Here is a 24593-nt window from a genome sequence, read left to right as displayed (position 1 = left end):
TCTTAACCACAGAAACGTCTTGTGGACCTACTAGAAAATCTTACAGCGGAACAGACGTGGAGTGATGAAGGATCCTTGTCTGAGCAAGAGCTGAGATCATTACTTTTGAAATTGTCTTGCTCCCTTGAACAGAAGAACTGCATAGGAAATGCCACTGAGCTCTTCAAGCATTGGATGAATGGAACACAGTAAGCCTTGATTTTTATATACCCTTATGAATGCTAGGAAACATTTTTAACATTATTATTATTATTTTTTTTAACTAATCTATTGTTTTCTTATCAACAAGCCACAGCTAATAACATGCTTGGCCCTACCCTGACTGGTAGAACCTCATTTCTCAAACGTGAGGGAAGATTTTCTGACTGTCAGAGTTGCATAGTCGCCTATTAAATTTTTTGCCTTCTCTGTTCTGAATTGTATTGTATTTGAAAAAAGAAGCTTCTGGTTGCTACAGTCAACAAAGACCTTCCAAGACAACTTCTCTTTAGTTCTTTTTACAAACCCAGTAAAAGTGTGCATGTAAAGACATTTACGATTTTTCTGTCTTTCCTGATATGCCAGACTTATCCACCTTACAAATGGTTCAGTGCCTGCTACTCCTCTGTCAATCCCTCCACTGGCTTCCACTCACCCAACAAATTAAATTTAAAATACTAACAACTTACAAAGCCATCCACAACTCAGCCCCTAACTACATCACTAATCTAGTCTCAAAATACCAACCAAATAATTCTCTTAGTTCCTCTCAAGACCTTCTGCTTACTAGCTCACCTCTTCCTGCCTCCAGGACTTCTCCCAAGCCTCTCCCTTCCAATGAAACTCCCTACCCCAATCTGTCTATCTCCTACTCTGTCCACTTTTAGACGATCCCTGAAAACCCCTCCCTTTAGAGAGACCTATCTTGCCTCCACCTAACATTTACTTTTATTTTCTCCATCAGCTCATCTCCCACAGTTATTACCACTTGTATGTCTTGACCCTTCCTCCTAGACTGTAAGTTCTAATGAGCAGGGCATCTGATTCCTACTGTATTGAATTGTCTTGTAAGCGTGTTGTCTGCCCTCATGTTATAAAGCGCTGCGTAAACTGTTGGCGCTATATAAATCTTTTGTAATAATAATAATATGCATACTTGTACCAGGGCAGTGTATTAAAGACTACACTTTCTGTAAGGTGGTTAGGCTTTGCGCTGCAGGTAAAAGCAGCTAAAACATCTATACTATAAAGCATCTAAAACTTTGAAATTGTCCTTAAATTCTTAACTGTAGTTTGAATCACTTGCCTACACCAAGATTCCATACTTTATTTAGAGACTTTTCTCTTATATAAACATTTCTGACAAAGGTAACCCTATATGTTTTAAGCCTCATTTGAGGGTCCCATATGGCTTTTGAATCGAAAGCAGAATCTGGCGGTTTATGGCCACGCTTATACAGGCTATGGGAAATTCCCAACACCAAGTTAGCGGGAAATTAAGCTGAAATGCTCTTTTGTCTTCTTGGAGCCTCCATAACTTGTTTATCCTGGGAGCTATCCTGTCATCTTTTAGGGATCTCAAATGTTAACACAATGGATGACTTTTTCCCCAAGTTAACCTTACTATGTATTAACTAAGATGTAGGTTGACTAAAAAAAAATTTTTTTTTAAACTATGTAATTATTGATTGGCTAAATGTCTGCATTATACATAAACCCATTACCTAAAATCTCTTATAACATTTAAAATATTAATGTAATTTCAAAAGTCATTTTTAAATATTTATAAAATCCTGGCTTTCATTAAAATAATACTTGGTAATCCTGTCATGAAGATTCATGTTGAAGGGCTTCCTGTTACAGGGTGATAATGCTCTGATCTGGTCTGCTGATTGTTTTTTAGAGTTGGAGAATTTTCTCTTGCAATTGAAACTTCAAGATGCTAACACACAATGCACAAGCATGGTCCACTGTTTTCACTAAAATTAAACGTGCCATGAGAAACGCCATGCATCGCTGATGTGCATGAATGTAGACAGAGACTGCAGGAGATCACATACATATACATACATAAGAAAATAAGGTGAAGAGGGCCAAGAATTACCACAAAACAGGACTGTGGGAAACATCTTAGTTTGTTAAACATGGGATACAGCACTTATGTGTTACACACTTAACCAGTTCCCAACCGTGCTATAGCCGAAAGATGGCTACAGTGGGGTCAGCTACTTCTGGAGGAGCATCCATGGATGTGCTCCCAGAACCGCGCCCCCTGGGGCACGCACTGTGCACAATTTGTGATCGCTGTGTCCTTCGGATACAGCACTTGTGTTACACACTTAACCAGTTCCCAACCGTGCTATAGCCGAAAGATGGCTACAGTGTGGTCAGCTACTTCTGGAGGAGCGTCCATGGATGTGCTCCCAGAACCGCGCCCCCTGGGGCACGCACTGCGCACAATTTGTGATCGCTGTGTCCTTCGGATACAGCTGCTCACATGGCTGAGGAACCGTGGCCATCAGTACTGTCTAACAGTGCCCTTCAGTGACTCCTCATAAGTGCAGCCTATCAGTGAAGGAGAAAAATTACTTATTTACAAAACTTTATAACCAAAACTAAGAACAATTTTTTTTTTTCCAAAATTTAGTTTTTTTTTTTAGTTTAGCAAAAATGAAAAACCCCAGTGGTGATCAAATACCACCAAAAGAAAGTTCTATTTGTCTCCAAAAAAATTATAACTATTTATTTTGGGTACAGTGTCGCATGACCGAGTAATTGCCATTCAAATTATGAGAGCGCTGAAAGGTGAAAATTGGCATGGGCAGGAAGGGGGTAAAAGTGTGAGGTAGGCAAGTGGTTAAAATCCCTTTTTTTTCCAGTTTGGTTGGGATGTGAATCCTTCACATTCTTGGTAATTCACTGCCAGCAAGGAGTAAAGTGCTGTTAAAATTCAGGATGTCATAAACCTCTTTGATGGGATTGTTGACTTTTATGAAACACATCAGTATTGCTACTTATAGGCAACTCATGTTTGTTTTTCTCAGTCTTCCAACATCGGTCATGGGCATTGTATTTAAAGTTGGTGCTCGCATAGATGAAGGATGGGAATTTCTTCTAACAAAGTACAGTATGTCCTTATTTGAGGCAGAAAAGATGAAAATGCTGGAAGCTCTTGCAAGTACTGACCATGGCGAGAAATTAATCTGGTATGTCAATATTGTGCCCTAATAATATTCATGATTTTTTGTTTAACTTGAATGTACTACAACATTGGTAGGTACACTACCACAGGAAAACAGCCCCTCCAACCACACAGCAAGTCTATGCTCTTCTCTATTGGTGCCTGGTGCACAGTCCAGACTAAATCCAAATCAACATTACAAAAAAAAAAAAAAAAGCTCTCAAATTCTTAATCAATTCTCAGCATAAGAATGCCCCCCGTTCCCTCCACACTGGCTCTGATTTACAACAATGGGAGCTAATGGTTCCAGCTGCTGTCTTGGAGCCAGTGAGCAAGGAGAGAGCAGAGAGCCTCTGCTCTCGTGCACATCGCTGGATTGAGATCAGGCTCAGGTAAGTATTTAGGGGAGGGGCTGAGGGGAAAGCTGCTTGTAGAAGATTTTTACCTTTTAATGTATAGAATGCAACTTTCTGCCTTTAGAACCACTTTACATATTTCTGATTGTTGCTAAGCTTTCACCTGAGATTTATTTTTGATCAGCATTTTTTTTGCGGTTAGGCAATAGTGACATTTTTATTTTGGGCATGTTGGCTAAATTTCATTCTGGATTATTCCTCAGCTATACTAAACTTTTGTGTGTATAACAAGCTTACCGAGAATTCAGTAAGTAATTTCACTGTTTGTTGAATAATTTTTTCACAAACTAGATAATTATGATTTATCAGTGACAGAAATACGCGATTTCCCTTTGCATTTAATATGTCTATTTGGTTTTAAATTGATTTTCTGTAGAACGTTACTCTTTCTGCTCAGCCAGTGAAAGTATCAGCAAACTGACATTTCCAGTAGTGTAAATATTTCCCTTGGTAAATCAAATGAACTCCAGATGTGCTGCAATTTGTGGGAAATTATTGATGTCATGTTTCATCAAGTTGTCTTTATCTACCAGGAAATGTCATTAAATGCAGCGGTTCTTCATATGCAGCATTGTTTTATCCTATAGAAACAATGTGTGTGTTCACCATGATGATTACGGACGGTCCTGCTATGAAATCTGGTAAAATCTATGAAGATTAGAAGTATTGGGTAAAGCATGCAAAGACTATGGCTATCTAGCTTACAGCTTTGTGGCCAGCCATTTGTTTATATGGTGGGGAATCTGGTACATCAAACTCCCAAATAGGTGGGGGATTTTTGGTTTTTGACTGTTGAATCCCTATTAACCACAAGAGAGGAACTCCCAATGAAGACTGCAAGCTTGGTATATTAGAACTGGTCACTTGGTCCCCTTATTCTGCATTTGGCTTTCTAAATAAACCACATCTGTTTTTTCTAGCATGCCTTGAACGATTACAGCCACGTTTTTATCTTTAAAGTATTGGCTTGCAATGTAGTGTTAACATATTTTTGTACGCCAGGTTGATGAAGGCTGGTCTTCGTGGAGATGTTATAAGATCACAGGATTTTCCAATTGTTGTTCGCTTCATTAGTATGAATGTTCCTGGATTTGTTTTGGCTTGGAACTTCGTCAAGCAAAACTGGGATGAGATCACTCAGAAGTAAGTACAGCAAAGGGGTTTACTACACTCCACACTGTAACGTAGCTAAGGCTCAGTATTTGGTTAGTTTTGGCAACTCTTTAATTTAGTACGTGTACTGTAGATCTGGAGTAGGCAACCTTAACCCCTTTGCGCCAATGTCACACAAATATGCGGCCTCACAGAACTGGGGTTTATTCTGTGGGGCCACACGTTTGCATGGGCAGCACATTGGCTAAATTGTTAGCACTTCTGCCTGGCAGTACTAGGGTTGTTGGTTCAAATCCCAACCATGGCACCACCTGCCTGGAGTTTGCATGTTCTCCCTGTGGCTGCGTGGGTTTCCTCCGGGTACTCCGGTTTGCTTCCACACTCCAAAGACATGCTGGTAGGTTAATTGGCTCCTGTCCAAATTGGCCCTAGTATGTGTATATATGATTGTACGTTAGGGTCTTTAGATTGTACACCCCTTGAGGGTTAGGGACTGATGTGAATGTACAATATGTATGTAAAGCGCTGCGTAAATTGACGGCGCTATATAAGTACCTGAAATAAATAAATACCTGTCTTTTTGCTGAGAGTGCGCCGCATAGCGTGCTCCCAGCACAAAGACTGAGGTGTCACTGAGAGCCCCAGATCCGTTTTAACGATTGAGATCTGGGACTCCTGATTCTGAGTCACATGATCGCTATGATAGCCTCTGATTTGCCTATCATTGTGATCAGTCACTGTATAGCCTGCCCCCCTTTGGGTTTTTTGTTTTTTTTTTTTTCATTTTTCTCTGTGAATGGAGGAGAGCAATACATTGTATCTCTCTAACTCCTGGCATAGAGGAAAAAGTTTGTTAAAAAAAAAAAAAAAAAAAAAAAAGATAAATATTTAAAAATAAAAGAAAAAATACCTAGATCAAGGTTTTGATCTAGTTCAGTGCCAGGGTAAGTGTTTGGGTCAGGGCCAAAGGCCAGGATTTTTTTTTTTAATTGGTATCAGTGTCAGTGCAGTGTGTTTTTAAGTAAAAAAAAAAAAAAAAAAAACCACACAAAATGCGCACTATTGTTTCTGGGCTGTACTATGGGTACAAACAACATACACATATATGGTATCGCGCTATCGTCAAGAGCTGGAAAATTTATTTTGGGTTGCTCTTTGGTGATAGGTTTTGGTAGTAACAAGAAACACCGCTAAATTAAAAAAACAAATATTTATTTTTTTTTTACTATTTTGGGCAAGTTTTCATTTGATGATAAAAAAAATCAGGAGATATCCATTACCATTTACCACCAAATGAAAGGCCAATTTGTCCTGAAAAACATAAAAGGTATAAACCACCTGGATGTACAAAGTAGTTGTGATGATATGTACGGTTTTACTAACACATGTCAACGTTGCAGAATTGTACTTGGGCATTAGGATTTGTTTTACCCTTAAGCTTGAAGGGGTTAAAGAGATGGAGATCTACTTGAACAACATGGGAGAAGTCAAAGATCACCGGGCACAGTGTCGCCCAGTGTCACTTCCTCATACCTGATTTAAAACTCTAATTGCTGTACTACTGAGTTGCAATCGTGTGCGTTGCACGGCAATCATGGGTTTAAATTAGGTGGTGAGGGGAAAACATATCTTCTCACCACCTGTCAAAAACACTGATCGCTTTTCAGAGGAGCAGCAGTGCCTGCTTCACTTGTGAATGAGCCCTTAGTTACGTGTGAACGAGCCTTAAGGGTGCCGCTGCAGAATGCAAAGTTGGGGGTTTTCTAAAACCATGCATTTAAGTTGAGGCAGAAGCGAAAGGTGTACACGTGCCACAGCAGGAATTAAAACCCCTGTTGCTATTGGTGGATACCACCACCTGCCAATCAAAATCTATTCAACTAACTGCACAAGGTTGCATGGTACTTGCGGAGCAGCCTCATTCACTTGAATGGGTCATGCTTGTTGGGTGCTACACAGGGCATATAGCTCCTGCTGCAACTGACGTGTACACCCCTGACCATTACAGCTTAAAGGGGTGCGGTTAGGGAGGGGGTGGTAAAAACACATGAACTATGGGGTTTTACCACCCCCTAAACTGCAAATGTAAATAAACCCTTGTTCTCAGCCCCCTATAAGGGGGATGTGCTGCAATTCATCTGCACCACGGGTGCAGCGCAGTGCATCTGCAACTTTCCTGGGTTATCTGCGCTTTGCTTTAGACTTCTACTGTATCTTGCAGATCTGGTGCACTTTCTGAAAGCACACCAAAATTTCTGTATTCAGGAGTTTTGGTGCGCTTTCAGAAAGCGCACCAAACCTGCAGAATATAATAGAGGTGTATGGATAAGCACAGTCAACCCCCAGGAAAGCTGCAGGTACACTGCACCCACGATTTGGGTAAACCGCAGCACGTCCATGTGAAAGCAGGCCTATACTATTATGTCCAGGGTATTGCTTCACACTGACCCGAAGATCTCTTCTTTCCTGCTGCTGGCATCACTCTGGAGACTGCTAACCCGAGATAAGAGGTGGAGTGCAGTCGGAATCACTCCGCATGGGTCAGGAGCCAGCACTACAGAGAAGGCTTCGGATTATGAGGCTCTTGCTCCCTAATACAGCTCAACATTTACAAATGGTCCCTCTGCATTGCACTCTGTTTGATCCTCTGGGATGGCAGGTCAGCAAGCCCAGACCGCAATCTACCAGTTACCTGTCCATGATCTATTGGTAGATCACAATCTACAGGTTTCTTACCCCCGCTACAGATGTTTAATAAAAAAATAAAAAATAAAAGAATTTGCCTAGTTGCTGGATATACATTAAAGAGGTCATCTGCCAAATAGCTGAATACACTAAATACACCGTTGAAATACATATATGTAGATTATTTCACCCGCTACAACAGTGGGTCTCAAGCTTTGAGATCATGCCTGGTAAATTCTTCCAAAGCTTTCTATGAACCAATAATAATAATAAAAAGACATGTATGCTCCACTACAATAAAAGTATGGGAACGATGCAAAATAAGCATTTCCTTACTTTAATTGTACGAGTAGAAACATTTTTCATGTGCCTAGTGCTTGCTATGTGCAGTGTGTCTATTGACCTGCCTTGCCATACATAGTAGGCAATGGGCATTTAACATTTCTGTCCAGCTGCAGATAATTTACCATTAAAGGAAAATACTGCCTACCTCTTTCACATAGATCTGGACATTGCTTAAAAAGCAGATAGAAGAGAGAGAAAAAAGAAAACACATGGTATTCTCCACTATGGTGAACATGCGACTCTCTTCCCTTCCTCAGACACTGCTGCACTGAGACCCTGAGCAGCCAATAGCCAGGCCCAAGGGGTATCCTGTCGCTGCAGGGTAAGAGTGTTTAGCCCTTTTGTAAGTTCTGACCAGAGTGACTTGGAGCTTGCACAGGGCTTCTTGTTTTCATTTTCTGCAAAAAATCTGGTGAGTCAAATGATAGGCAGCAGGGAGTGAAGGGGGAACATGCATTTAAGTAAACTGTTGCATGATCTGTATGAGATGCTCACTGCTTTGCTTAAGGATATTCTAAAGTAAAAATTGTGTGCCGTCTGGAACCACTCATTATAGTAATACATATAAAATATATATATATATATATATATATATATATATATATATATATATATATATATATATATATATATACACACACACACACAGTGAAGGAAATAAGTATTTGATCTCCTGATGATTTTGAATGTTTGCCCACTCACAAAGAAATGATCAGTCTAAAAGTCAAATAGTAAGTGTATTGTAACATTGAGAGAGAATAGCAACGAAAATTCAAAAGAAATGCATGGCTAACAAATTATGCACTGATTTGCATGTTCATGAGGGAAATAAGTATTTGATCCCCTTCACAAAACATGACTTAGTACTTGGTGGCAAATCCCTTGTTGGCAATCACAGAGGTCAGACGTTTCCTGTAGTTGGCCACCAGGTTTGCACACATCTCAGGAGGGATTTTGGCCCACTCCTCTTGGCAGATCCTCTCCAAGTCATTAAGGTTTGGTGGCTTACGTTTGGCAACTCGACCTTTCAGCTCCCTCCACAGATTTTCAATTGGATTAAGGTCTGGAGACTGGCTAGGCCACTTCAGGACCTTAATGTGCTTCTTCTTGAGCCACTCCTTTGTTGCCTTGGGTTATTGTCATGCTGGAACACCCATCCATGACCCATTTTCAATGCCCTGGCTGAGGGAAGAAGGTTCTCACCCAAGACTTGACAGTAGATTGCCCCATCCATTGTCCCTTTGATGCGGTGCAATTGTCCTGGCCCCTTAGCAGAAAAACACCCCCAAAGCAGAATGTTTTCACCACGTTTGACAGTTGGGATGGTTTTCTTGGGGTCATAGGCAGCATTCCTCCTCCTCCAAACACGGCGAGTTAGGTTGATGCCAAAGAGCTTGATTTTGGTCTCATTTGACCACAACACTTTCAACCAGTCCTCCTCTGCATCATTCAGATGTTCAGTGGGAAACGTCAGAGGAGCCTGGACATGTGTTTTCTTGAGCAGAAGGACCTTACGGCACTGCAGGATTTCAATCCTTGTTGGCGTAGTGTGTTACCAATTGTTTTCTTGGTGACTGTGGTGCCAGCTGCCTGAAGATGATTGACAAGATCATCACGTGTAGTTCTGGGATGATTCCTCACTGTTCTCATGATCATTGACACTCCACGAGGTGACATCTTGCATGGTACACCAGACCTAGGGAGACTGCCAGTTGTTTTGTTTTTCTTCCATTTGCGAACGATTTCACCAGCTGTTATCACCTTCTCACCAAGCTGCTTTAGTTTTGTAGCCCAATCCAGCCTTGTGTAGGTCTACAATCCTGTCCCTGACATCCTTGGACAGCTCTTTGGCCTTTGCCATGGTGGAGAGTTTAGAATATGGTTATTTGATTGCTCCTGCGGACAGGTGTCTTTTATACAGGTAACAAAATGAGATTAGCAGCACTCCCTTTAAGAGACTTCCTCTAATATCAGCTCGTTACCTGTATGAAAAACACCTGGTAGCCAGAAATCCTGCTGAATGATAGGGGATCAAATACTTATTTCCCTCATGAACATGCAAATCAGTGCATAATTTGTTAGACATGCATTTCCTTGGGTTTTTTGTTGCTATTCTGTCTCTCAGTGTTACAATACACTTACCATTTGATGTTTAGACTGGTCATTTCTTTGTGAGTGGGCAAACATTCAAAATCAACAGGGGATCAAATACCAATTTCCGTGTGTGTGTGTGTACTCTATATTATCTATCAAACTTCCCCCCAGCTCTTGTGTTCTGTGATGTGATTAAATTTGATACGTTTTCTGCATCTAAACCTGCTGTCCAAAATCTGTTATAGTTGCACCTACAATACAATGGTATTTCAGTGCAACAAATGCTGCAAATAAATAACTTGGCTCCTGTTTATTGATTTATTTACATGAGCTTAGTGAGAAATGCTGACTGTTTTGTGATACAGCATGGTTGGGTCCCAATCAGACCAATGAGTTCCACTGTTTTCACTTTTAATTGAAGGTAACATTGTTTTACATTAACACATTTACGTTTCTATTAGCCCATAGTTGTGTTACTTATGCATTATGGTCTTTAATAAAACAAGCCTTAATCTGATTTTCTCATAGATTCCCCCCAGGATCATTCCCCATACAGACCATTGTCACCAAGACCACTTCACAGTTTGCAACAGAGGTGTATTTAAATGAGGTAAGTAATTTTTGTCATTGTTGAAAGACATTTTGTATTATACAGAAACAAAATCTATAGGCAATGACCTTGAGGGAAAAAAAAATCCCTATCTTAAAGTGATTGTAAATCCTCACCTTGAAAAAAACATTTGTGTATAGGTATAAAAAACATTCTAAACACCTTTTTTTTTTTTTCTTTTTTTTTTTTCCCCTTTTGATAGGTCATCACATTCCCTCTGTTTTCAGGTACATAAAATCTGGGGATAGAGAAACAGCAGCACACAGATCTTCCCAGTATATGGCTGGGGGGGGTCAGCAAAAGACTGATCGTTGGGGAGCACGCAGAGTTTCCAGCGTAGCTAGAGAGCTGACCACACTTTGCTCACATGCTAAGTGTAGTCAATTTTCAATAGGAAAGTAGAGGGACTGGCAATAACACCAGATATTTCACACAAAGGAAGCAATACAGAGAACAGGATAACATGTACATGGTACAGCAGGCACATATCAGGTATATGAAATATTGGGTTTACGTATTCTTTAATTGCACACTGCAGGATACAGGAATTCTAGTCATAGACTATGGGTTATATGCAGGCTACCTTCAGGTGATTGGACACTGGCAAAAACATTGCTGAAGCTACCCCCAGGGACTTGTATAAACCCGCCCACTACTTGAGGCTTCAGGTTTTTGCTAGTATCTTTTAACCCCTTGACGCCGACGTAACACAAATATGCGGCCTCACGGACCTGGGCTTTTTTCCGTGGGGCCGCATATTTGCGTACCTGTCTTTGTGTTGGGAGCGCGCCCCTCAGCGCGCTCCCAGCACCGAGACCGCGGTGTCACTGAGAGCACCGGGTCCCGTTCTAACGATCGGGACCCGGGACTCCCGGTCCCGGGTCACATGATCGCTGTGATAGCCTCTGATTGGCTATCACAGTGATCAGTCACTGTGCAGCCCGACCCCCTTGTTTTTTTTCTCTCTCTATCTATGAATGGAGAAGAGAGATACATTGTATCTCTCGAACTCCTGTCAGAGAGAAGAAAAAAAAAAGTTTGTAAAAAAAAAAAAAGATAAATAAATAAATATTAAAAAAATAAAAGAAAAAATAAAAAAAAATACCTAGATCAAAGTTTGATCTAGTTCAGTGCCAGGGTTAGTGTTTAGGTCAAGGTCAAAGGTCAAGATTTAAAAAAAAAATTGGTATCTGTCAGTTAGTGTTAGTGTGTTTTAGGTAAAAAAAAAAAAAGGCAAAAACAAAATGCGCACTATGGTTTCTGGGCTGTACTACGGGTACAAACAACAAATAACATACACATATATGGTATCATTGTGATCGTCAAGAGCTGGAGAATTTATTTTAGGTTGCTCTTTGGTGGTAGGTTATGGTCATAACAAGAAACACATAGCTAAATAAAAAAAAAGGATTTTTTTTACTATTTTGGGCCAGTTTTCCTTTGATAATAAAAAAAAAATCAGGAGATATCCATTACCATTTACCACCAAATGAAAGCCCAATTTGTCCTGAAAAAATCAAGGTATAATCCACCTGGATGTGCAAAGTAGTTGTGATGATATGTACGGTTTTGCTATCACATGTCAACGTTGCAGAATTGTGCTTAGGCCTTTAGATTTGTTTTACCCTTAGGCGTGAAGGGGTTAAGGAATGGGCCTCCTTTTCTTCTGGAATGTTTTACCTTTTATAGATTCCTTTTTATCTTCAGACACTTCTATCAAGATTTGACTACTTTATTGTCTAGCAGTTACCAGATCGGTCACCCTCAGACCCCACCCTGTGTGGGGCCTGTGACGATCGCGGTGTCAGACCTCAGCCCTTCTCACCAAACTTGTGACCGAAGGACTAGCCAATCTAAAACCAAGCTGTCACGTGCATAACAATGCCACGCCCAGCTGCACCCTGCACAAAGATTTTCTAGCTAATGGACCACAACCTGTGTGCCAGCAGCCTGGGAGCGATTGTTACTGGGTCAGGTTAATTACACAATTAACCCATCACACTGCCACCACCTCCTTTTTATACAAAGAAAGCGGAAACGCTGATGGTTGAATAATCGTCGGTACACCACTGTCACTGCAGGCAGAGATACACTGAAGTTTAAAACACACACACAGTAGCGCTCTTCAGAGGCAGGGGTGCTTAGTTTGCATTAAAGAGCTTTAGAAACAGTTCAACACTTTCAGAAAGTAAGTTTTATTACTAAAAGGTCAAAATATATATATATACACACACACAGAGAACAATAGAACAGCAAAGGGATAAAGTATTTGCCGTCAGCCTTGGGTTAAGCAGATTTCAGAGCCAAAAGGGTCTTATCTCCCAAAGTTAGTTCCGATGTTAAAAGGGAGATTCTTCAACTTAGCTTAGCTTTTTCTAGGAACTCCACAGGGTGTCTCCCTGAAGCAGAGAACCAATCGCCTCATTTGGGGAGGGGGTTGTGTAGGCGGGGAGCTCAGGCTATGACCAAAGCCTTCACAAATTATATTATGGCCAATAACATTTTCTAAGTACATATAACATTCTGTCCACGAGTAGATTAATACCCAGAGTCATCTGCTGAATGGTTAGATATGAAATATGACATACCTGCTTGCATGGTTAAGGAGGTATAATTTTCTGCTTTCCTGTATATGTCAGATAGGGGGTATAATGTATCAGGCGATTTGTATTAGAGCGAGCCATCCATATATGTTCTCCATGTTTGTGTAATTATTTCCTATTTGGAGATATAAAATTATATGGAAAACTGGGTTTTAAAATGTAAGTCTGTTTTACGACTCCCTGGAATGTCTTTTGAAGCTCAGTGAGTGCTCGGTTTATGGCTTCACGATCCCTTCTCCAGCAAGAGTCTCGCAGACAGAAGGGCACCAGCTAGTTGTGGGATTTATAACCATGACTCCCTCCCTATGAGTTTGCTGCCTGTAATCTGCATCAAACAGACCACATCACTCAACAGAGAGGGAGGGGGGATGAGGAAAGCTGATTTGGGAGTAGAAATGATACAAAATGGAAGATTCTTAACAAGATGGATGACCGCGTCCATCTCTTTATGCACAATTGCTACAGGGCCGGTCTGTAATGTTTGCTTCAGGCACTTGATGCTACGTTAGGTGCTCACCTTGGCATGTTGTTGCAATGATTGCAGTTAGCTGCAGGATGCAATACAGTTCCAGGATCATGGTTCATATCTGTGGTTCTCAAACCTAAAAAGCTATTGGGAGTGTGCCTAAAATGATGGGCAAAGTCTGAACCCTGAACAAATACAACATGAGTAAGGCAAGATATGGTTTCCATGCATTGTAGACCGGTTCCTACCCAAAGCCATGTCCAGGTATGGGAAATTACTCACATTATTGTGTTAATCCCCTGTGTACTTGTCTCTGGCACTATAGATGAAATTGGTGGTCTTTTCCATGGGACATAGTTTCTTGGAGGGATACATAATTTCAACACACCTTCCAACTGACTATTTCTGCTCACCATATTTGCCAAAAAACATGTACAACACATTGCTGCACTTCCTACTGCCTTTGGCTACAGAAATGCAGCCAAGAAACCATCAACTCCTGGATAATGGCAGCTGGCACAGAAGATCCACACAACATGAACTCTGCTGATGGCCAACATGAAGCAGAGAACACCGCTTGAAGTGATAGGTGTTCTCTTGTCCTGGAGCAATGTCCTGTTATGAACAGCATTCCTTTCCTCTGACACTAGCTCCCTCTGAGGCACGCAACACATGGCCTGTTTGACTAAAGCAGATTTCTCTGTCACTGTGTCTGGATTCTTTGGAAATCTTTTGCCCTTCTAAAACTTTGGCTTCCAGAGGTCAAAACCGCACTTCTTCCATCCTCCCTGACTCCTTTCTAGAATCAGAAATTAAACACCCAAACCTCTTTGAGGGAGAAATGGTGTAAAGTGATGGAGACAATCACATTGTAGCAGAAGCTTCAAAAGAAGGATTTTGCAACCCCTGCATTCTAGGAGTCACAAATTATGTCTTTTTGGCAAATGCTGTTCTCTGTTGATACGCTGATTTATGTGGTGCAGACTAGTCTTTGTCTATCAGCACCTGATTCTTCACAGCCAAAACAAGCCCATATGAGCGTTAATAGGCTGGCTAGTCCAAAAAAGACTTTTCCTATCCATGTACAAAATGAATGCACACATTAGAGGAGTGAATGTGCATTCAGTAAAGGGCCAACCCCCAAAGTATTTTGCTGAAATGTATTCTATGGACATAGAAGTCATGGAAAAATGGACTGTTCCAGTAGTAGACCCTGGAATTTCAGACCTCAATAAATATCTTTCAGTTCTTATTGAAGATGTTTCCTCTTTCAAGGATTCTGTTGATAAAGGTTTGAAAGCCATCTTAAAGGCCTCCTTTGCACTTGTAGGTCTTTCCCTGCAGCTGGCAGTTGTTCCTATATCCATTTTCCGGCCTTTAGCCAGTTGGGTAAAACCGTTGAATAGAGAACAAGAATATGTATTTGAGTACCCCATTTTCTTTGAACAATTGCAGCTGATGGCCCCAGTCTTATTGTTTTGTGTATATGCTCTATAGAATAATTCGCCAAGTCTCAGAATGTCTCATTTCTGTGCATATGCACAGGGTTTTGTGGCTAAAAGCTTGGTCTGCTGAGACTGTTTGTAAGAAACGCCTCTTACGCATGACCTTTCATGGTGAATGCCTTTGTAGCAAATCACTTGATTAAGTCAAAGTCTATGGCTACTATCTCTACTCAGCGAAAAGGGCCTCTTCACTGTCTACAGGCATTAAACTCAAAACTAAGATTTAAGACTTCTTTTGTCACAATGGCACAGCGAATACTCTTAAAAAAGGCCAAGATACAAGCAACAATCTAGTCCCAACCAGCACTTAGCCTTGAACACCCTTAATGGACTGGTTTCTATGATCTGTCTTTCTAGAAACCTCTTGCTTCACAGTTCCTAATCTATACCTTTTTGGTGTTGATTAGGAAAAGGTTACTCATGTAAGTTTCCCAATTGGACCGACTGTGTTCCTTTAGGATCTGAACTTTGTGCTTATGGTGCACTAGAGACCACCATTTTAGCTGATTCGAGATATCCCTTTGAAAGACCTCATATGTACATTTTTTTCCCCTTGTCATTATGTTTGTTCAGTAGGTTTTTGAGCTAGCAGCCCTTTCTTCTAAGTAGTATTTTCTTATTTCTTATAGTGCACAGGGACAAGGTGGTCCGGAGACCAAGACCTTCTTTTCTACCCAAGGTGGTCTCTTTCTTCCACCTCTATAAGGGTATTGTCTTTCCCACTATGTGGCCCACCCCAACACATCCCAAAGTAATTTTCTTGCATTGACTAGATGTTGTCAGAACTACCAACATCTACCTTGCAGCCACAGCCTCTATTTTTCCTTTTATAGTCCATTTTTGTCTCCCTTCTCAGGCCCTTGAAAAGAGACATCCTGCCTCTCTCTCCACCATTACCAGGTGGATCAGAACACTCATTTATAGAGCTGACACCCTTAAGAAAAGCCCCCCCCCCCCCCCCCCCATCACAGCTCATTCCACCAGAAACAGTATTTTGGTTTCTCTTGGACTTTTCAGCATCATGTATCTGCTTCCAAGGCTGCCACCTTGTCTTCTGTTCACTAATTTTCCAGGTTCTATAAGGTAAGTGATTAGTCCTCACATGATGAAAGCTTTGGCCAGAAGGTGCCCTCCCTTCTGTTTCATTGCTTGGGGATATCCAAGGGTCTATGAAAACCCAGCCTGTGTCCTTTACTGTATACTGTACAATCAGGATAATAGGAATTTTGACTTGCCTTGTAAAGTCATTGTCATGGAGTACAGTACAGCACATGGTTGGTTTGGTGCAGTGAAAAAAAATGTACCTCCCTACTAAAAAGCATGAAAAACATGGCAAAACACATAAATAACGCACCTGCAGTGCATTTTGATGGTTTTTTTAATCACATGTCTGTGTAAAACGCACTGTAAACACAGTAAAAATGTGGCAAAAATGCATATGAGTTTTTAGCGCATTTTGCTATGGATCAATGTGAAAGTAGCCTAACACAATCTGATTGCAAAACCTTTAGAGTAACTAAAAACTATATAATTTAAGGGTCTACTGAACTTCATGTTGTACAGAAGTTGGCGACCCTGTGTGCAATAGAAAGGTATGAGGCACTGTCTGTAAATAGAGGTGCATTAGACACTGTGTGTAATAGAGGGAGATGAGCCATTTCACTGGTGTTAATAAACACTGTAGTTTGAGATGTGGGAGGCTATTGTACTGGTGTGCATAACACATTGGTGTGATGAATACTGAGAAGTGAGTAGTTTGTATGGTGGAGTGCAGATCTCACTGATATGAATATTGGGAAGTGTGTGTTCTAGAGTGCAGTTCTGTGGTGCTATGGATACTGGAGAGTAGGCAATGTATCCTGGAAAGGGGATCTCACTATTGCTATAGATATGGGGACTGAGGAGTGTGTATGCTTTGGTAAAGATCTCACTGGTGTCATGAATTCTGGGGAGTGAGCTGTGTATGCCGGAGTGTGGATTTCACTGGTTCTATGAATACTAGGGTGTGATATGTGTGTGTATAATGGAGTGCAGAACTAACTGGTGCCATAGATACTGGTGAGTAAAGGTGTGTATTTGCTAGAATGCAGATCTCTTTGGCACCATGCATAATGAGTAATTGACGTATGCTGGAATGCAAATCTCACTGATGGCCTGGATTCTAGGTAGTGAGGTCTATGTGCTGGTGTGCAAATCTTGCTGTTATCGAAGAGTTTGTGTCTTTGGGAAGCCCTTTTACTGTAAACAGATGGGAGAACCAATGAGAGTCGGCACAGAACCAGTATAAGGCATAGGCGTGTGTGTGTCGATGAGGCCGCATAGTGTATTGAGTTGTAAGAATATATATTTGCAAAACTGTGAGGGCAACTATGAAACATTCTATAATAGAATATATCATCGCTGGAGGATGTGAGGGACATTACAGAGGACATGTTCTTTATTTCACATATTAATATTATGCATGAATTATTTTGTAATTTCAGGTTGTCACGTTCTTCAACTCGAAAAAGAGCGCTAGCAGAGACATGTGGTGTGTTAAGGAGGCCATTGAAAGCATCAAACTGAATATTCAGTGGTTTGACAACAACCTGGAGAGCCTCAAGACGTGGTTGTAGAGATCAGACGACTAAGCTAATTTCACATTAAAGCTCTTGTGATCTAATGCTTAAGCACAGAAGGAGACAGGCATTTTGCAATGCTGTATGGACTACGGGAGGCTTCTCGATAGCTCAGGGCAAACAAAACACAAAAATCCTGTAGACTGAGTGACTGTTTGAGGAGAGACTGTATTTATTCTGAAGCTGTGATTGTCACACTGTCACTATGCAGGGCAGGATTGTGCCTTGCGTGGCTACAGTAGCAAAGCAATTTCTGAAACCACTGTGTGTTTTTAAATTGCCTGTTAAATTGTCTTGAAGATTATATGCAGTTTATGGCCACAGCACAAATTCATTGGGAGTGTGAATTTATTTGCCATGTAAATAATGAATATAGCCATAGTCACTATGGAAAGTGGGATTTTTTTTTTTTTTTGCTGACACACAGCAGTACTTTTGTTACCATTGATCACATTTTAACACTGGACAGATTTCTTTTTTTTTTTTTTTTTTTTTTTTTATTTGTTAAAATGTTAAAAGCGCCTAGCTGCCTTTTCACCCCTCAGGATTTGCATTTAGCTGTGATGCTTATGAATATTGTACATTGTAAGACTGTATATGATACATGATCAGTTTTCTGACCTTTTACGTGACGTGATCTGCATATGACGCTGCATGTTTGCAGACCAGATCCCAGAGTGTGTTTTGCTACAGGTAAGACTCACCTATTGCACTTCCCTTACCTGGCTGCTAACATCTAAGGCACGTCACTTCTGCATATATGAAGCACTTAAAATGGCTAGCTTTATCATTGGATCTTAAAATTGTGTTATAGCAGCTGTGTGTTACTCAAGATTAATTTAGATTTCATACATAAGGTCATTTTGCATTTGGGATGGCCTCTTGTGACACAGGGATAAATTAAATCTCTCCATTCCTGGGCAGTTTAGAAGCTGCATGTGCATGGTAAAACAGCAGTTAATGAACAACTATGTTTGGAAGGTCCATGTGGGCTAGATAAGACCTAGTTGAGAATTATGCTGCTCACAGCACAAGGTAAAAGTTGACCCGGATCTAAAAGCACTTCATAGTATAGTGTAAAACATCCCACCAGGAACTCCTTTTTAGCTAATACAGAAAGTAAGTCACTAAGGGAAGCTGCTAGAAGTCAGATTTTCTCAGTATGTTGCTTTTGCATTGCTGGGAACAAGCTTCAATCAAAGAAATGGGTTTAGTTAGATAATGCCGTTTTATTTGAGCTAGGCAAATGCATAGAGTATCAGGGAACATTGCAAGTGGGACTAAAACAAATAGGCTTGGGCTTCTTTACTGGATGAAACCATAGCCAATCTGTTGCTCTAATTAAGGGAATGATAAAAATATTCTTTCTATGCTGAAATTCAGTCTGTTCATCGGTAAACAACTGTCGCTCAGTATGAACACAGGTAAATTAGTGATTAGCAAAATCTGTCATACAGTTAGGATGTGGAAAGGCATGTTTCAACGTGTATACGGGAAACTTCAGCAAGTTTTGAGCAGATTTCTTGAAGTCTTTAAGAGCCTATGCTCATCAAAAGTTTGCTGTAGATGCTGCTCTTGAAAAAGCATAGCAAGTCTTGTAATCAAGGGCATCAGCTTGTATAACATTAGCTCCACAAATGGCTGTAAAATCAGAGTTTTTCTTGAGATCCTAGCTGTGAGATTTGAAACCACTATTATCACATCATAAGTGCTTATCCTTCATCTGCTTTGAAGTTGGCCCACTTCTGATTAAGTGCAATTTATCCAAATCCCTCTTTTTAGAATACCCCGCTGAAAGATGCGTCCAGCTAAAACTGATATTTCATGTGTGATTGCACAGTTTTTGGATGAGCCATCTGGTCTTTTTCTGGGGCTGAGGTTTCCCCTCTAGAGTTCCTCAGCTTTGTGCCGTTGTAAAAGCAGTCCGGGGCCTCAGCTCCTCGGGTCTTAGAAAAAATTAAAATGCCAATGTGTAATTCAACAAATCCACATCTTCCCAAATGTAGAATATCAGTTTTGACTGGACCTATAAAGGGAAACCATTTGTCTCTACCATCTGTTCAGTATAAAATAATAATAATGCAGTTTTCTTCCAGATTGTCAGATCTTCTGAACCTTATTTTACATCATTTTGATGATTTGAAAGTCATGTGACAATGTGTTTATAACTTTTGATTTTCTGTATTTTAGAATCTTTGTAGAATCAGTTCATTCACTGAAAAAAATACAAAAAGCTTTCTCTTGAAAATAATATTGCTACTTTTTTATGCATCTGAATTACAGTGCTTGCACAGAAACATGTATAGATAATCTAAACTCCTTTTTATGACCCAGTTAAGGAATGGTGCTTTTTTTGTCCACCATGAAGGAAGCAGGTATGTACAGCCCCTCTGGGTACCGCACAAACATCTGCATCCTGGCGAGTGATTTTCTAATACAGCTTTCATGTTTTGTTTAAATAAAAGAATAAATAATGCTAATAAATGTTCGAAAAGCCAAAGGAATTGAGTGTCTTTCATTTGTGTATGAGGCCTGTTGAGCTACATTTAGCTATTGAGCTAAAGTGATGCTATACTGCGTGTTGTGTGAAATGTAGAGTTAATCAAGACAGCCACATTCAGGCTGGATTTATACCTTTCACCTGGTGGTTTTGATGGCACCCCAATGAACTCCCCCAACACACCACAACAGACCAATAATTTAGTTGAAGTATCTTTGTGTTGAGGTGCTCTGGAAAAAGAGATTGGCAGGGGATGCAGAAGTAAACAGTGTTTGAAGAGGGTGCCAGGGGATACACGAGTAAGCAGTGCTGGGAAAGAGCTGCGGGGGATGCACAGGTGGGCACTGGTGGAAGAGTGTGGCAGGAAATGCTGAGGTGAGCTGTGTTGGAAGGGGGTCTAAAAGGGTGTAGAAGTGAGCAGTGTTGGAAGAGGGATGCCAGGGCTACAGAGGGGAACAGTGTTGAAGGAGGGTGCCAAGGGGTGAAAAAGTGAGCAGTGTTGGTGAGGGTTACAAGGGGTATAGGAGTGAGCAGTGTTAGACTGTGGGAAAATTATGCAGAAGTGAGCAGTGTTGGAATAGAGTTGCAGGGGGAGCAGAGGTGGGCAGTGTTGGAAGGGAGTGAAAGGATTCAGTGGTTAGAGGTGTTTGAAGCGGGTTGCAGGGGATACAGACGTTATCAGAGTTAGAAGAGGGTTGCAGGTAGTGCAGGGGTGAGTGCTGTTGAAGAGTCAGTAGATGAGCGAACCCCTTTGCTCAGGGTGTGTGCTTGCAATGTGTCTATAGCTGGGTTTTGGACTCTTGGAAGGCACCAGTGTCCCTTTTCCATCTGTCGCTGCAGAGCAACCACACTGATTACAAAAACATCGCAGAGACTGGGGAAGTCAATGGCTGCATGGGTGATTGGAGGAGACCTACGTTGAATGACAAACAAATAAATAATGATTACATGACTGCAAGGTAGATCAACAGGCATATGTAGAAGGCACTAGGCAGGCTAAAAAAAAAGTTTATACTTGTGCAATACAATTTTAAGAATACATATTATACATTACCAAACAATGTGTCGAAATGCACCACACAGGCGTTAACGGGGGCAATTAAGGTATTGGGAAAAAATTTCCAGGCTTTGTTTTTACTTAAGTTGAGAACCACTGTCCTATGTCATGCTGCTCTTCCCCAGCCACTGGTCACCTGACTGCTGTTACTGGTAATTACTGGCTGTCAAAATGGCAGCTGGGAATTGCTATGCATCACGTTTTTTAGTAATAATGTGATTCATCTGTGGAGTGGTTGACCCAAGAAACAAAGCGGACTGTTGCTGATGGAATTGAGAAGGAATTTTTTGTATTGTAAAGTGCTTCAGTTGGGTTTTGTTTTGCTTTCTAGAATGACAATACTAGAGCAGTATTAGGTGGCAACTTGTTGAACTGTTCCTATCATGGTCTGAGGTACACTAGGCTAATGCATTCAACCTTCCCTTTTTGACCGTGTGCCATCTTTGATTTCTAGGTATTGCTATTTAAAAATACATTGTTTTTAAACCTAATCATGATGCATAGGTCTGTATATTAATTTTAAAGAATATCTACAGCCTTTTTTTTTTGATCGAGATAGAAAAAAAATAAAGCATTTTCAACCCCCCCTTCCCACTCTCTCATTAGGGGAAATCCCCTTCACTTCCAGTCTTGTATCTACAACAGGCAGTGGAAGGATGTATTTCCAACATGAGGGAAATTCTTTCATAAACAGTTTTCATGGGAACAGTTATCCCAGTTGGAAGATTTCTTCTATCCCTGCTCTGGTGCCAACCAAATTTTGGATTTACTTTTTCATTTGCAGGGACATTGGGGATCAACAAAATTAATGGGAGGGAATCTCCCCAATGGGGCCCCATATAGATAGGAATAGAAAAAAAAAGCATTCACTACTCTATCCAAATCAAAGACAAACGTTATACTTTATAAAGATAAAGCTCAATGTTATGTAATGTATTAAACATCTAATATAGCTGGTCTAATTGTGTGGTTATCAAGAAAACTAAACATCCCTACTGTGTTGGCTAAATCTGTAATTATCTTTCAGTTGTTATTTGGGAGGTGGAATGTGTAAATATCTTTTTTTTGGTTCTTTACAAAACACACTTCTATCTGTTTATTCATCCTTGAGTGCATTGCCTGTTAGCTAGAAATGTTCCTGAAAACATGACCTCTTTAATTTTTTTTAGAAAAGACTAAATAAATTGAAGGCTGAAGATCCAGATTTGGATATGTGCTTACAAAAATGTACATCACAGTTCTGAACAAAATCGAGTATTTTTTTTCACACGTTCAAAAAATAAAATAAACTCTGTGACCAGCCTTGCAGTCTTGTTATATCGAAGTTCTTTTTACCCATATTTGGCTGGCATGTTGCCCATTTTCTTTTATAATTTACTTTAGAATAAACTTTTTCCATAATACAGGTTTATTCAAATTAACTGGAAGCTTGATAGATGGTTGATTTGTACAAAAAAAAGTGTATAGCCTGTTTTAGACAAGGGCTGTAATCCTCATTTTCTATGCTACTACAAATATAAAAAAGAAAATTGGTCATTAATCAGTGTGCAAAATCTGTCAACAATCAGCCCAGCTCCCTCATTTTCTGTGCTTGTGACCACACAGGAAGTGCGTGGGATATCTCTCCAATGGGAGTATAGAGATGAAGAAAAACCTGTCAAAGGATTTAACCCATCCCTATGCTAACCAAACTAAAGAAATGGCTGATGTTTTACCAGTTTAAAACCTATTGTAATTTATTTCACAGTCCTGTAATATTGGTTCTGCAAATGTTCATTTCTTACATCTGAGTACTGTGAAGATGGCCATTTTGAATGGACAGGAGAAATTCATACTTTTGCTTTGGAACAGGGAAGAGGGTGTCTTTTATGAAAACTTTAACGTCTCCAGAATTGCTCAATATGGCTAATGGAAACCTTATGAGGCCTGGCTGAAATAACTGCAGCAGTCTCAGGAAATATCACTCACTCTCTGCATCAGTTAATATTCAACCTTTGAAGTCCAGCTTGTCCTACAGAGCACGACCACCATTCTTTACACCTGACACCAGTTTTATTGAGAACATATAAATGTCACAGCTTTTAAGTGTGCTTTCCATTATTTGTGACAGAAACCTTCATGAGTATAGGCCGGATTTCAAACACTAGGCCCGGCTGAACTGGGCATGCTGCTCTTTACAGCACCAATCCCAACACTTCTCACTTTGACCTGGAGCTGTCTCTGATTTCCCTATGTAAAACAAAATTCTTTGGAATTCATTTATATCTGTAACACGTGATGAAACATCGCTAATGGTTACCACATGAACCTCAATATTCCTTTTTTGTTTTCTCTTGGGCTAATATTTCCACAACAGATTCTCCCTACATAGGGAGAAGTCAGAAGGATCACTATTTTTCTTCCTGTTACCCTTTGCCAAGTAGCGCAGTGGCCAGCCAGATAATAATGCATGAATAAGGACTTTCTTTTCCAAATAAATCTTTTCATTTTAAGCGCTTGAACGAGAATGGAAATTGTAATTTGTCAGGTGCTTGATAAATGCTCTAAAAAGAAGCCTATTTTAGTAGTTTGGTGTGGAAGCTAGAAAGTGAGAATGGAAATGCATTTTTGAGACCACATAGAAGAGTTTTTGGTAGAAAACAATATTTCCCCATCCTCTGGAACTCCCTTCCCCAGTGTGCCCAACTGTCTCCTACTCTGTCCACTCTTAAATGATCCCTAAAAACACATCTCTTCAGAGAGACCTTTCCTGCCCCCACCTAGCAACTGTACATTTATTTTCTCTAATAGCCCTTCCCACACAGTTATTACATTTTGTATCAATTGACCCTCCCTCTTAGATTGTAAGCTCTAATGAAGAGGGCCCTCTGAATTCTCCTGTATTCATTTGTATTGTAATTGTACTGTCTGCCCTTATGTTGTAAAGCGCTGCAAAAACTGTTGACGCCATATAAGTACAATAATAATAATTTTGAAGTGGAGCTTCACCCTCTCAATCAACAGTGATTTGTAATCCTTATGCTGCTAACATTCGTAAAGATATTAAAGTATATCATGTTTACTTGTTTTAAAGTTTGTTTTTTTTTGGGGGGGGGGGTTACATTTCTTCAGATACTTCCTGATTTCCATGCTTAGGCCAATGATGTCTTACATCCCAGCCATCTTCAGGAGGGGAGGAGGGGTTTGCTGAGCTAAGTACACCCTCCTGCCTGTATGCCTGAGCTACGAACAGATGGATCCCAGGAAGTAAATGCTACATGAATCATCTGCCCTTACTCAAGGTGGCTGCAACAAAAATGCTAGGGGGTGTTTTTCAAAGTGATTTCTCAGCAAAGTAAAGCATGCAGATGTGGATGGATGGCGAAGTTTGCTTTGAATAGCAAACATGGATTAAATGGCGTTTCTGGTTTGTGGTGCTCAG

The 24593-nt window shown here is 40.4% G+C and overlaps 1 protein-coding gene across 1 annotated transcript in view; it reads left to right on the top strand.

Annotated features, from left to right (window-relative positions):
- Nucleotides 1-20115, top strand: part of LNPEP (leucyl and cystinyl aminopeptidase) — a 155783-nt gene extending 135668 nt beyond the window's left edge. Inside the window, exons 14-18 of the mRNA XM_089679123.1 lie at nt 13-188; nt 3024-3185; nt 4579-4719; nt 10342-10423; nt 17481-20115. Of these exons, the coding sequence (XP_089535249.1) occupies nt 13-188; nt 3024-3185; nt 4579-4719; nt 10342-10423; nt 17481-17612 (693 nt within the window). The 3' untranslated portion in view covers nt 17613-20115. The remainder of the gene's footprint in view (nt 1-12; nt 189-3023; nt 3186-4578; nt 4720-10341; nt 10424-17480) is intronic.
- The last annotated feature ends 4478 nt before the right edge of the window (nt 20116-24593 follow it).

The sequence above is a fragment of the Staurois parvus genome, unplaced genomic scaffold, assembly GCF_062004578.1.
Source record: "Staurois parvus isolate SC_StPar_1 unplaced genomic scaffold, SC_StPar_1.0 ptg000218l, whole genome shotgun sequence".
Taxonomy (NCBI): domain Eukaryota; kingdom Metazoa; phylum Chordata; class Amphibia; order Anura; family Ranidae; genus Staurois; species Staurois parvus.
The sequence above is the reverse complement of the archived record's forward strand: the minus strand, read 5'-3'. Positions and strand labels throughout refer to the sequence as shown.